Here is a 13,636-nt window from a genome sequence, read left to right as displayed (position 1 = left end):
TTAATGTTCCCTTCCCACTGACTGACTCATATCACCCCATCACAGTCGCCCTGGGTTTACTAAGACCTTCAAGTGATACACAGTTCGTTTTTCTGTCTCCTGTAGTTTAATATCGCTGCTTCTCTGCAAAACTTTAAATTAAAGAATCTTTTTTTTTTCTTCTGTTTTCTCATTCCATCTCGCTCCGTTTGTGTTTGTGCCCCGCTCTCCCCTTTTCGCCCTCTTCAGGGAATCGCCCATTGATCTTCCTGTCAGCCAGAGTGCACCCCGGAGAGACCAACGCTAGCTGGGTAATGAAGGGCACGCTGGAGTTCCTGATGGGCACCAGCCCGCTGGCAGCCAGCCTGAGAGATGCCTACATCTTCAAGATCGTCCCCATGCTGAACCCTGATGGAGTTATAAATGGAAAGTGAGTAACAAGAGTCCTGAGATGGAAAGGCCAACGCACTCACAGCTTTCAGGCATACACACTGAAGATGCATACATCTGCCTGCCTGTCGGTCACAGCTTTATGTCACACACACACACACACACACACACACACACACACACACACACACAATCTTGTCCTGAAGGATTCTCTAGCTCTGCTTCTCTCTCTCTCTCTCTCTCTCCATTTTTCTGCCGTCTTCTTTCTGCTGTAGTCATCGTTGTTCTCTGAGCGGAGAAGATTTGAATCGCCAGTGGCAGAGCCCCAATCCTGAGCTCCACCCCACCATCTACCACACTAAGAGCCTGCTGCAGTACCTTGCACACATACAAAGGGCACCGCTGGTATGACCTCTAACAAACTGGACTCACTCCTTCATCTTCTTCTTCTTCTCTTTTTAATTGCTGCATCAACTTTCATTAGGGCAGAATAATGAATCTTGTCACGATAAGGGTGGGGTCATTTTCTCCTGTTCGGCTGCATGTCCACAAAATTAACACAAAAAAATCACTGCGTTAGTTTTCAGACATTAATGCAGTGTCCATAAACAACATCCTCTTTACTACGCTGTGTGTCAGCGCGTTATATATGATGAGAAATTGCTCATGGAGGATTTGTGTACTGCATGAGGGGTGATGATTAACGACACAAAGCAAGGTGAAGACTCTGTCCTTCCTTCTGAAAATGCACCAAAACACGTCTTTTTTAGAATCCCTGCGGGGCGTCCTGCAGGAGACATTTATTTACAGTGTATTTTCCTGATTATACAGTTTATTCATTTGAGCAGTCTTTGCATTGTTTATCTGTACTTTTGTTTGTGTCTTTTTTGAAAAATGCTTTTTAATATGCATCATTAACTTCCTTTACTCCTTCTATTTCCTGTCTTTGTGTGTGTGTCTTTGTGTGTGTGTCTTTGCGTGTGTGCGCGCTCGTCTACACAAAGGTGTTTTGCGATTACCACGGTCATTCCAGAAAGAAGAACGTGTTCATGTACGGCTGCAGCGTGAAGGAGACGGTCTGGCAGTCCAACATCAGCGCCACGTCCAGCGACCTGCAAGAAGACCTTGGATACAGGGTAGATCCACAAACACGACCACACACACACACACACACACACACACATAGACACACATTTTCATGCACAGAAACATACATGAACACGTACTTCCTCAGTCCATAACATGTTATGCCTGTGCTATGTTGAAGATCCTGAAACTATGATATTCTCAGATTGCATACACCACATCTGCACATTCATTCTTTGACTTGGATCCTTTGAAACCTCCTCACATAAGAACAGATTTAAGCACCTTTTTAAAGGACATTAAAATGAAAATAGACAGCGAGGTGTCAGGGAAAGAAGTTTAAATCTGGGCCTGATTGATAAACTGTCTCAGGAGCAACGTAACTTAAGTCAGAAAAACGCTTCAAAGTCCACACAAGATGATCAGGGCCTGATGTAAAAAGGTTTATTCACGTCTACTAAAGCAAACAATGAACAAGCCCGAGCAAAACCCAGATTCAGCTACTAAATGATTTCAAACAAAGCATCAAAGAGACCACACCGTGCCACACTTCTCCTGTTTTATTTCCTGTTTAAAGGGTCGTCAGTGTAACTTCTGTGTATGTTGTCATGTGCCTCTTGTGGGATGCTGGCCTCTAAGATAGTGCAGATTTACACACTACAGGGGGTACAGCGGTTCTGACTGATGCACGTCCACTCTCTCTCTCCTCCTTGTAGCTTCCTCTCTCTCATATGTCACAGGCGCTCCAGTACACCGTCCTGAGTTTCTTTCTCAACCTACAGAGCTGTTCTTTCTTATCGTATTTCACACTCTTACATGAGCACTTCATGACCTCATAATGTAACGTTTATCCTAGGATATATGAATAATCATGGCTTTAACTTAAGGTGTATGGATTAACACAGTTAAAGAAAGGATGTTATTGGTGATTATATGTGTCACACAACTCTTTGTTATTCAATAATGTAGACTTATCACAGTATAGCCCAGGTTCAGGACCCATTGATTTGCGTTTCCATTGTCAAACATTGGGAATGGTACCAAAATAAGGCATCCATATACCGCCCTACTTTTTTTGTACCCTTCTGTTGGGGTGCCAAGGGTACTGATCTGACCCGTTGAACTTAATTAATAGTGGGCTACACTGTGTTGGGCTGCTACAATGTCACACTGTTACATAGCTGACGCGGCTATCTCTACCTGGCTTACACTCCGCTTACCAAATAAGGGTACGGTTAGCTGTGGAAACGCAGGCAAGATCAGGGTTTACTGTACTGAACTGCACCAAACTGTACTGCACCAAACCAGACTGCTTGATGGAAACGGGGCTCTAAAGTAGCCTATAAGTAACCTGTAAGAATCCTAACACACCGTAAGATGACCTCTGTAGTGACACGCTTCCTGTTTGTGATCCCATCTGTGTCCTTCCTTTGTTTTCATTTATCCAAAGATGTAAACATGCCTTGTCCTTTATCATGATCAAATCATTAACATGAGTTTCAACACAGGTTATGTTAGGTGACATACTCAGATATTAGTAATTACCCTGCAGTGTTGAAGAGCTTTTTTCTGTTTCTGCTCGGGTCAGGATACGTTTGTTGTTTCTTTCTGCATTTGGGAATGCCAAAAAAAAAAAAAAACTTCCCCGAGCAGAATGCTAATAAAGAAGCAGGTTCAATACAGTCGTTTGTTTGGTGGGGTGTAGCTTCAGGCTACAAGCCCACAGCAAACATTTTGGAGTCAATAACTGCTCAGTCTGAGCCTGTCTTTGTTGATCACAGTGCGCTAATGCACACACACACCTACACAAACGCACTGAAACACATCAAACAATTTGTCATGTGTTTTTCAGGCTCTACCTAAGATCCTGTCCCAGATCGCCCCGGCCTTCAGCATGGCCAGCTGCAGTTTTGTCGTAGAGCGCTCCAAAGAGTCGACCGCCCGCGTTGTTGTATGGAGAGAGATAGGAGTGCAGCGCAGCTACACCATGGAGAGCACGCTGTGTGGCTGTGACCAGGGCAAATACAAGGTAGGCATTTTATTTACTTTATGTTGTCCCCCCGCCCCCCCCCGCCCCCCACCCCCCAAAAAAAGACCTGCCGAGTGTCATTAAGTTCATAACCCTGCTGTCAAACAAAGAATCACTTTGTACACTGTTGTTTTTGGTAAACTCTCATACTGATAACTTTGTTATAAATGCATTTTAGTTTGTGCAGACTATTCACTGTTTGGCTAGTGCATGTTGTTCTTTTATTTGGGGGAGATGTCTCTTATTTATTCATACATTCATTCCACACACAGGAAATATAAAAACAAGGCGTAGAGAGAAAATATCAAAGCGTGTGTGTGTGTGTGTGTGTGTGTGTGTGTGTGTGTGTGTGTGTGTGTGGTAGAAACCTGTAAAGGGCTTATAACTATAGAGTTGGTTACTGTTCTAGTTTATTTTTTTTTGTACACAGTCAATGACAGTGAGGGATTCAAAACACATATTCATACCATAAGAGGACTCTCTAATGTTTGACTGAGAACTGACAGAGGGATTTATCAAAGACAGATGAAGATGTTTCTCCTGTCTCTTGACTGACTAAATAATACCTGAAACAAAGTGTTGAATCTGAGTTCTGATCTACTACAAAACTCAAGATTCACCCCTTTAAATCTCTAAACGTCCACCAGATGGCGCTGCAGTCCTTTCTTCAAGTTTCCCTTTCGCTGCTCTGCTGTCTTTTCTCCTCCCTTCCTCTTCCTCCCTCTCCTCTCTCCTCTCCTTCACTCCTTCACTCTCAATCCCAGCTGATTTCTTTCCTGCTCAATTCTGCCAATGTCAACATCTCACATTTCCACAGGCAGTCTCGGGGTGCCATTTTGGCACTGATTAGCGCCCCCCCCCCAATGGTGTGTGTGGAAGTATTTGTCCAGATGTGCAGGAACTAATGTCTTTTGAATTTGGGCTGCATATCTCTGTGGCCAGGCCAAGTTTAGATGTTCCTAGCTCTGCTCTGGGGAAAGGGGAACATGAAAGTTTTGGGTTGAATTTGGGGTAAGCTGTGTGTCTCTGTGCGTGTGTGTGTGTGTGTGTGTGTGTGTGTGTGTGTGTGTGTCTGTGTGTGTGTGTGTGTCTGTGTGTCTGTGTCTGTGTCTGTGTGTGTGTGTGTCTGTGTCTGTGTCTGTGTGTGTGTGTCTGTGTGTGTGTGTGTGTGTGTCCCTGAGCGAGTATTCATTTACTTGTATGATTGCACCGCTCTGTGAGGACTCTGTTCGGGGTGCAGGTGTGTGTGCACATGTGGTTGAATAAGCTCCTCACGCAAATGAAATACATATAATTTTCCTGCATGAAAAGTTTTCTGAGTCAGGACTTTCCAGCATTGAGAATTTAAGCGTTTGAAGATGGACAACGACTCCAGAGCAGCTTCAGAAATACAGCCGCTCTTTTAGAGTAAACTTCTGTTTGACCTTTGAGATTATTCTGTGTTTTAATCGTACTGAACTCAAAATCTGATGCGGTTGTGATAGTTTTGTTTTTTTGCTGAGTGTGAAGGCGCTCTCTCTGATGTCCATGATCGTGTCTCACCCAGGGTCTGCAGATCGGCACCAGAGAGCTGGAGGAGATGGGCGCTCAGTTCTGCGTGGCCCTGCTGAGGCTGAAGAGGCTGACGGGGCTCCGCAACCACCAACATCTGCTGGATCTGGAGAGCGATATCATCGGGCCGCAGTGTAAAGTGGTCAGGTAGGTTAAGTGGAGCCGCAGAAAACCATTACGCACAAGCTCAGACGGAAGCTGTGAGACTATTAATAGACTTAGAGTGTGACTTTGCATCTCACTACTCCAAAACAAACCAGACACAGCCTCGTTGAAACACTACAGATTCATAAAACAGATATATATTTCTCTCAGGATTGTAAAAACAGTGTCCTCATGCAACCTTTCAAGGATATCGGAGCTTTTGAAAGAGGTTCTGTTTCCACAACTCCGACCAGGAAAACAGTAAATTGGTTACAGAATAGTTTCTTTTTTTATCTGCACCAAACACCCTCTCTACTCTCAAACATGCCCCCCCTCCCCTCCTTCACACCGATACACAGCGCTGTGACTGTCACTCTGGATCGCCTCTGAAGCACTCCTCAAGAAACAAATGGAGGCCCCTCGTTCACACAGGGCCGCTGTGCATGTCATTGAAATCCTGTCACCACGTGATGGATCAGATGAAACCGTGGAGTGAAATGGGGAATGGGTATGAATAATTGTCAGCAGTGTCATTAAGTCGCAGAGAGAGCGTAAAACAGCGCCTACACCGAGGGGTTCTTGAGGGCCGCAGACGCCGTGCAGATTAAAGTTGTATGTCGCTGGAATAGATTTGCAAAATAGGAAAAAGAAAAAGTGGTCGGTGTCAAAGCAGTTTTTTGTTCACTTGAGTGCCAGTGAGTTCAAGAATGGCAACACAGAAGATGTTCAACTCGCAGCACATTTATGATAATAATAAAAAAATCTTTATTCATTAGAGAACTTTTCTAAACTCTTGATAAAAAGAGTCTCACAATGGGAGATGGGAGTTGACCTTGTAGTAAGGTCGCTCATGCACAGAGGCCAAAGTCGAAGCAGGTCCACATCTCTCTCTCTCGCCCTCTCTGTCTCTCTCTGTCTCTCTCTCTCTCTCTCTCTCTCTCTCTCTCTCTCTCTCTCTCTCTCCGTCTCTCCCTGATTTCTGACTCTACATTTAGCTCTCTGAAAAGATTTGCCTAGAATCAGAATCGGGTTTTATTGTAAGTCCATTTACACATACAAGGACTTTGTTTTGGTGTATTGGTGCACAAAAAGTTAATAAAGGAAATAAAGCAAAAATAGCAAGAACTTGAATCATGAAATATAAGAAGCAATTACAAATATATATAATATACAATTTGAAAAAATAAGAAACAATAAGTACAAAATGTGCAATGAATGAGCTGTGCAGTTGACAATGAAACAAATCTTACATTGTATATGAATCTACACAGAGTGCATGTAAAGAAAATACATTTAAAGTCCAGTGAGCGTTAATGTAACGCATTAAAACAGATTCAGCCTATAAACCATCCATCAGAAAATACATGTTTTTTGTCATTGACAAGATTTGCTCCTTTTCAAAGTTGACATAATTGTAAATCCAGTTTCTTTGGGGTTAAGACCCATGTTTAGATAACAAACCTGGAAGATTTTTATTGGACATTTAATAAGCCAAGATGTGAGCAATAACTTGATAAAACAGTGGAGAGAATCATTTATTCCATTACTTTGATATACTCCACCTTAACTTCAACTTTGTTGTCTCTGCAATGTTGAAAAAAAAAAAAAAAACTGGAAGTGTTTTTCCCTCCGCTTCACTTAAAATAAGGTTAAGTCATAAAAATAGAACAATGATTCTTATTTGGCTTTATAGAGTGGCCTTAATACTCATAATAACGTTATGATTAAATTAGAGAAAGTAAAGTTTAAGCTTCAGTAAAGTCGTGATCAGAATCTGAACAAGTTGCCGTCCATATTTGAAAGAAAATGGCGTCAGACGATGAGCCGGTGCTGCTCTCTAACATCAGATCCCAACAGATGATCACGAGGCTTTACCGTACATCAAATCATCTCCTTTAAAATCCTCTGTTCGGAAATCTGACGTCCACACAGATTAGATTGTTCTCCAATTCCACACCGCAAATAAATCATTACGCTCGGCCAAACCTCACTTTGACCACCAAGGTCTAACTTCTTTTTCTTTTTTATAACGTCAGCGTTCGTTCTCCACGCAACGGATTTGTTAAAGCACTTGATATAAAAGCGTGGCTTTAAACTACAAACCACTTAATGCCCCTGTCTCTCCCAGTGTCTCCCAGTCTCTCTCTCTCTTACCGTCCCTCCTCTACTCTTATATTGATACATTCATTCATCATTTATGCGTCTGATCATTAAGAGACTGTGTATGTGTGTGAGTGTTTGCGTGAGTGTCCTCTGGGATTGGTTGCTCTCATCCCGACTTTATGGTTTTATGCGTGGGGCTTGGTATGGTACCACTTACCGTTTAATAGGTCATCACAACAATGATATTGCGGCCGTTGGGAGGCTTCTGCAAATAGGCGTCTCAGAGTGAGTAAATGGCTGGATACGGTCAGGGGTGTGTTTCTGTGGCAGCAGGAGAAAGACAAAGACTGAGAACGCTGAGGTTTGTGCACATGGGAGTAGACTTATTACTGGTTTACATGAACATATTTTGAGGTTTTGTATGCTTTGATACGTTCTGATACTAAGGGTTTTAAAATCTGTAAATCTGTAAATATCTGTAATTTTAATTATCAGTCGATCAAAAATACAGAAACATATCTGCAGTCATATTTTTAACCAAAAGCTGCCTCTAAGGGAGAGAGATCAATGTCTAAACTGCACTAAACCATTGGGAATGTTTTGTTACTGAAGCATGGCCAATGGATTTGTGCCGGTTTGTTTGTAATTTAGGTAATTAAAAATGAGAAATGACCCAATATTTGGTGTCTAGGATTTCTTCTTCAAAGAGGACATATTATCCCCCTTCTCCACCTTTTCAAACAGCCCCCCTGTGGTCTAAATGAAACATCTGTGCATTTGTGACCCTGTATAAACCAGCTCTCTCAGAACGCTCCGTTTGGTGTGTGTGTCTCTTTAAATGAAATGACCCCCCCCCCCCCCCCCCCCGAGTTTTCCTGGTAGACATCACTCCTCTGTAGTGAGAATAAAAATGTCAGACCTGTGTTAAGTTTTGTTCTAGGCTGGGGCTGGAGTCCATGGGTGGAGATACCAGGGGAGGGGAGGGGATTTCTTTTTTTAACCAGAATCCCACTGTGACATCACAAGTGAGCAAAATTGAAATGGAGCATTTTTCTCTGTGTTGTAAGACTTATGCAGACCACAAACAAAGGACTGGATGGATTTATTTCACATTTTGTGGGTCAGTAGACACTCAGGTTACCCAGATATATGTTCAAAAACACTGTAGAAGTGGGTTTTTCAGAATATGTCCACTTTAAGTTAAGGTGATGAACAGGTATTAGTATTGTTTGATTTGGACTACTATCATGTTGAACAGGGATGAAACGATGAACCGCAAAACTGCATGAATCAAAAAAATCTGGTCAATTTCAATCGATGCGACAAAAACAAAAATATTGCAATACTCTCTTTAACCAGCAGAGGGTGCTAACTGCGTCTCGTTCAGTGCCGCAGGAAACCACCTCCAGGGATTACGCCAACAACTGCATGTTTTAAGGTTCAGTATGTATATTCAACATCTGGACATTATATGTATGTATTTAAATATATGGATCAGCATAATCAATCCCCTTTAAAAATCAAGAAACAATCATATCATGAACCTCCAATCATAATACTCATCATGTTCTGAGTGTACTGTATCCTGAAGCGGCTTAATGAAGAAAATGTAACCCAAAGAAAGCACAGATTGGGATTGGTGTTTCCATAATGGCGTGTAATGGTTGACTCCCGACTCTCATTATCTGTTTGGACAACAGTCTGTCCATCCAAATCATTACACACACACACACACACACACACACACACACACACACACACACACACACACACACACACACACACACACACACACATTAGCACACACATCCACATTTACTGTACACTGACGCACTATTCCTCTCTGTGTCTCTCTCTGGCACTCAAACGCTGCCGAGCTCATTGGGAGATCATTGTCTGAGCCCCCCTGATCGACTGTCTCCCTGGGATCACGTTTCAGACCATTAACACCATTAAAAACCCACTAAAGCCACTAAAACCTCAAGAACCAGCAACCATTTAACCATTAAGACCCACAGGGAGAGAAAAACCAGCTCCACCAGTCAGAGCACACAGTTTGTTTCACAGCCTCTTTTTTTACTGATTTGAAATATACTTGAATATGAATAATATCGTAGGAGACGAAGAGTCTGTTGTTGAGAATAGAGTGGAATAGAAAGTTGATTTATAAAGAACATTTAATTACAGGTAAGCTCTATGTGCTTTACATCGATGATTAAAACAGGAATACAAAAAACAAAGTTATTTCAACAATCATGAATAAGATACAAAAAACACTTTATTTTATGTGTGTGAGAAGTGTAGTTATTAACTACAGTTAGATTTTGTTTTTGGACCTTTTTTTATTATCATTTCAGCTTTTAAAATAAACAAAACAACAAATATCTTGGTCCGAAATTTTGTCTGATTTAATTTGCTGTGTTTTCTAAACTAAATACGTAAAAGATAGCAACACAACAACGGCCGCTGAAATGCGTCCTTTTTCAATTCTTACCCGGATAACGGAAACTAAAAGGACGTTTGTGTGCCGACTTTTCTGTCTCTTTTTAGTCTTGTTGCGGTCGTGCACCTGGAATCGTGTTTACTGTCGAGTCGGCTCCTTTTTTGCTGTTTTTGTCCATTAGAGCCCGACCATACCCATAATATCGGCCAATTTTAGCATATCCAGTGACTATCAGTATCGGCTAATTTTATCTCATGTATGCGCCGATATTACTCGATATATTTTCAAGTCAAATATAATTTCATTTAAGTTTCCTTGTTTTACACTAGCAGTGCTCATTCTGGCTGTCACCAGCAGAGGGCGCTATTTGGATCACTACAAGTATTAGCACTCTCCAAGAAAGATATCGGCCAAATTATCGTTACCCAATATCGATATCAGTATCGGCCCCAAACATCCCGTATCGGTCGGGCCCTCATCTACACGCTGTTTGTTCCAGGAGTTTCTACTTCACAAACTCACAGAGAAACATTGTTTAAAAACTAACACCTGTGTCCCTTTGTGTGTTTCTGCAGCAGCAGCACCACGACCTACGTGCTGGAGGAGGATGAGCCGTCCTTTCTGGAGGCGATAGACTACAGCGCAGAGAGCGACGACGCCGAGGCCGAGGCCGAGGCCGACAACGAACACAGGATCGAAGTCCACGAGAACACCGATCACCTGGATCCCCCGTCAGACTCCGACTTCAATCACAGGGACTAATGCGGAGGTGTTCCTCACTCCTAGACCGTTTGAGCTTCTAAACAAGCAGCGCTCAAATCGTTAGCCGACTTAAGATAAAATAACTAGTCACCCCAACACTCCTCACTCTGGTGAACAAATAACTTAACGTAACCTTTGCTGTATAGACACTTTATGATGGTGTGTAGTCTACTCTCTCGCGCATTCAGACGCTCTTTTCTCCTAAAGGTGCAACTCCACCTGCCTTCCACTTTTAGCCAGGCTGCTATAAGCCCTCAATAGAAATCAAAGTGGATTCCAATGAATGTTTTCACCTCTCACTTTTATTCTGCAACCTTCATGAACTGTTAGCCCTGACCTCGGACACCATATAGCCTCTGAGATTCACTTAAAGCTAGCCCCAGGGGGAAGCAGACAGCGGGCACCACCGATCCTTAACTTGAACCCGCGTCCACTAGCTTGTTCTTCACAGCCGATCTTACACTTTAGCTGTGGTGGTGTTACAGCGACAGCGGCTTCTTTGGTGTGGTCTTTAAACCCCTGTCACCTGTGTTGTAATAAACACACTCCTGATGATAAGAGGGGGAACTGAGTCTCCTCCACTGACCGGTTTAGAGGTGCAACCAAACATGCCTTCTTACTTTCTGTTTCCGTTTTTTCTCTTTAGCCAAAAATAAGCGCTTTAATGCTTCGCTCTTTGCGGCCTGTCTCGTGTCCTTCCTGTATTGTTTTCTTCGTTTTCTTTGGTGTTTAAATGTGTCGTGGGGATGAACAAACATCTCTGCATCACAGCACACCTGTAGGTCAGTGTCTGTCCTAAGTGTGTCATGTAGAAAACCTGCTAAGGCCAGAGATACACTTGCTTTTAACCTTGCAGTCATACACTCAGTAACGTGATTGTTTACATTCTTAGCTATGCACTACGTGTGATACTGGAGGGTACCACTAGAGGGCGCACCAGATAGAGAGAGAGAGCGAAAGAGAGAGAGAGAGCTCAGGCTGTATGCAACTCTCTGATGTGCGGGATGTAAAGTACAGACATGAAAACAGTTAGAGAGGTTACCATCATGTTCATTATGAGATCAGAACATAAAATAACCTCAATAATCCATCATAGATGAGCTCAGTCGACTCATGAAAGTTGGACCATGTTCCTGCAGAATTCTCCTCCGTTATAGTCCCAGACTCGTTTGATTTAGTTCAGCAGGTTTCCACGTCGACTGAAAATGGAACGAGTGTGTTGCCAGATTTCTTGACAGGCATGTTTGTCGCTGCTGTGTTGATTCTGTCAAATCCCCCTCGTCCCCTACATTACTCTTTAAAAGTCACTCTCCATCTTGCTCTGGTGTTGCGTTCACTTTTTAGGACATGCACAGCGACCGCGCCTAAGGCAAATCAGCCATCTTGCACACGCTTAAAAGTAGTTAAAAGCAAGTACGTCTGTGGCGCAGGTTGTTTCGGTACTCGAGTTGTGACCTCACTCCTCTCCTTTCTTCTCGGGCCGTCCGTGCGCGAGGTCCGATCATCCACCACGTGCTGTTTGTCTTGCTTAATCCAAAACTGAAACTCTTTAAATAACGCAGATTGTAGAATGTTCTCGTCTCTTATCGAGGCCGCACCTTGTACAGAACATGGATCACAGTAATAATCACGCACCACAAACGGAACAATAACAGGGTTAGAACGAGAAGTCAGAACATAAAGACGGAATGTAAAGTATCCACATGCACTCTGTTCGGTGTTTTTAATAATAGACGGTGTCGAAATGTTGGACAGAGCAAGATAAGAACAAGACGCATGAGGCTGCAGAGAGCTTTAAAAAAAACAAAAAACTTTTGCACTTTGGATAAACACTCACACAACAAAAAACCGGACTGAACGACAGTGAAAGGTCACGTTACAACATGTCACAGTTTGCAAACCTCAACTTCACTCACCTCAGTCGTCCAGCCTACAGCTTTGATGTTTTAAAGAAATATACTGGAATTGAGTTTCCTTTTTATCTGTACATTTTGTGGATTTACTTACAGGAGAGACTGTTGCATAATATCAGATGGTGCTTTGTATTGGGAGTCGTTTTGATTGTTTCTTTTATTTGTTTTTAATATTTGAGTTTCCGTTTGTACAGCTACCGCATGGCTTTTTTTTTTTTCTGTTTTTATTTTGTAATTTATTAAACATTGTTTATGGGATGCTACCTGTATGTATATGAGGCTTTTTGAGAGTATGAGTATGTGAGTGTGTGTGTGTGTGTCCTTAGTTCAACCTCACAGTGTTTTACTTTCAAACTTGATGATCCACATCCTCTCTCTGTCCTTCCCTCTAAACTCTTTCATTCCCTCGTCTTCACTTCTCTCTTGCCTCTTTGTTTTCTTTTCTATTGTTACTCATGGACATCCAACCCTGCTACCCCCACCCCCCCCCCCCCCCCCCCCCCACTCTGAACTCTGAACGCATGTGTGTTTTGAAAAGGATATAAGAGGTGTGAAATAATGTCGGCCCCCCTCTAAGAATTGTGTGTGTGGGCTCTTATAACTTGAATTTCTTTTTGTGTGTGTCTTTAGAAGTTGATGTCAACAAGATGCCGCTCTTATTTTGTTGGGAGGTTAAAACAAGAAGCAGAGATAGTGAATGATTTTTAGTTGATTGTAACAAATACAGAAGCTACGAGTGAACTATGGAAATAAAATGTGAATGTGGAAATCTGTCCGCTCTGGTTTATTCATCTTTACATCGTAAAAACACCTGTGAAAACAGGATGTGCATTTCTCTCTCTCCCTCTCTCTGCCTCTCTCTCTCTGTTGCTCTCTCTCTCTCTCTCTCCCCCTCTCCCTCTCTCTCCCTCTCTCTCTCTCTCTCTCTGTCTCTCTCTCTCTCTCTGTCTCTCTCTCTCTATGTACCTCTCTCTCCCTCCCTCTGCCTCTCTCTCTCTCTGTCTCTCTCTCTGTGCCTCTCTCTCCCTCCCTCTGCTTCTCTCTCTCCCTGTCTCTCTCTCTACCTCTCTCCCTCTCTCTCTCCCTCTCTCTCTCCCTCCCTTTCTCCCTCCCTCTGCCTCTCTCTTCCCTGTCTCTCTCTCCTCTCTCTGTCTCTCTCTCTGTGCCTCTCCCTCTCTCCCTCCCTCTGCCTCTCCCTCTCCCTCTCCCTCTCCCTCTCCCTCTCTCTCTCTCTCT

General features: G+C 43.0%; 1 protein-coding gene across 3 annotated transcripts in view; it reads left to right on the top strand.

Moving 5' to 3' along the window:
* Positions 1-13,169, top strand: part of agtpbp1 (ATP/GTP binding carboxypeptidase 1) — a 39,780-nt gene extending 26,611 nt beyond the window's left edge. For all 3 annotated transcript variants that reach the window (XM_065951216.1, XM_020657872.3, XM_065951218.1), the window contains 6 exons: positions 229-409; positions 645-774; positions 1,374-1,505; positions 3,308-3,484; positions 5,031-5,182; positions 10,301-13,169. In XM_065951216.1, the coding sequence (XP_065807288.1) occupies positions 229-409; positions 645-774; positions 1,374-1,505; positions 3,308-3,484; positions 5,031-5,182; positions 10,301-10,487 (959 nt within the window). In that variant the 3' untranslated portion in view covers positions 10,488-13,169. The remainder of the gene's footprint in view (positions 1-228; positions 410-644; positions 775-1,373; positions 1,506-3,307; positions 3,485-5,030; positions 5,183-10,300) is intronic.
* The last annotated feature ends 467 nt before the right edge of the window (positions 13,170-13,636 follow it).

Source organism: Labrus bergylta, chromosome 2, assembly GCF_963930695.1.
Source record: "Labrus bergylta chromosome 2, fLabBer1.1, whole genome shotgun sequence".
In the NCBI taxonomy this organism is placed as follows: domain Eukaryota; kingdom Metazoa; phylum Chordata; class Actinopteri; order Labriformes; family Labridae; genus Labrus; species Labrus bergylta.
This window is presented reverse-complemented; position numbering and strand designations above follow the sequence as displayed.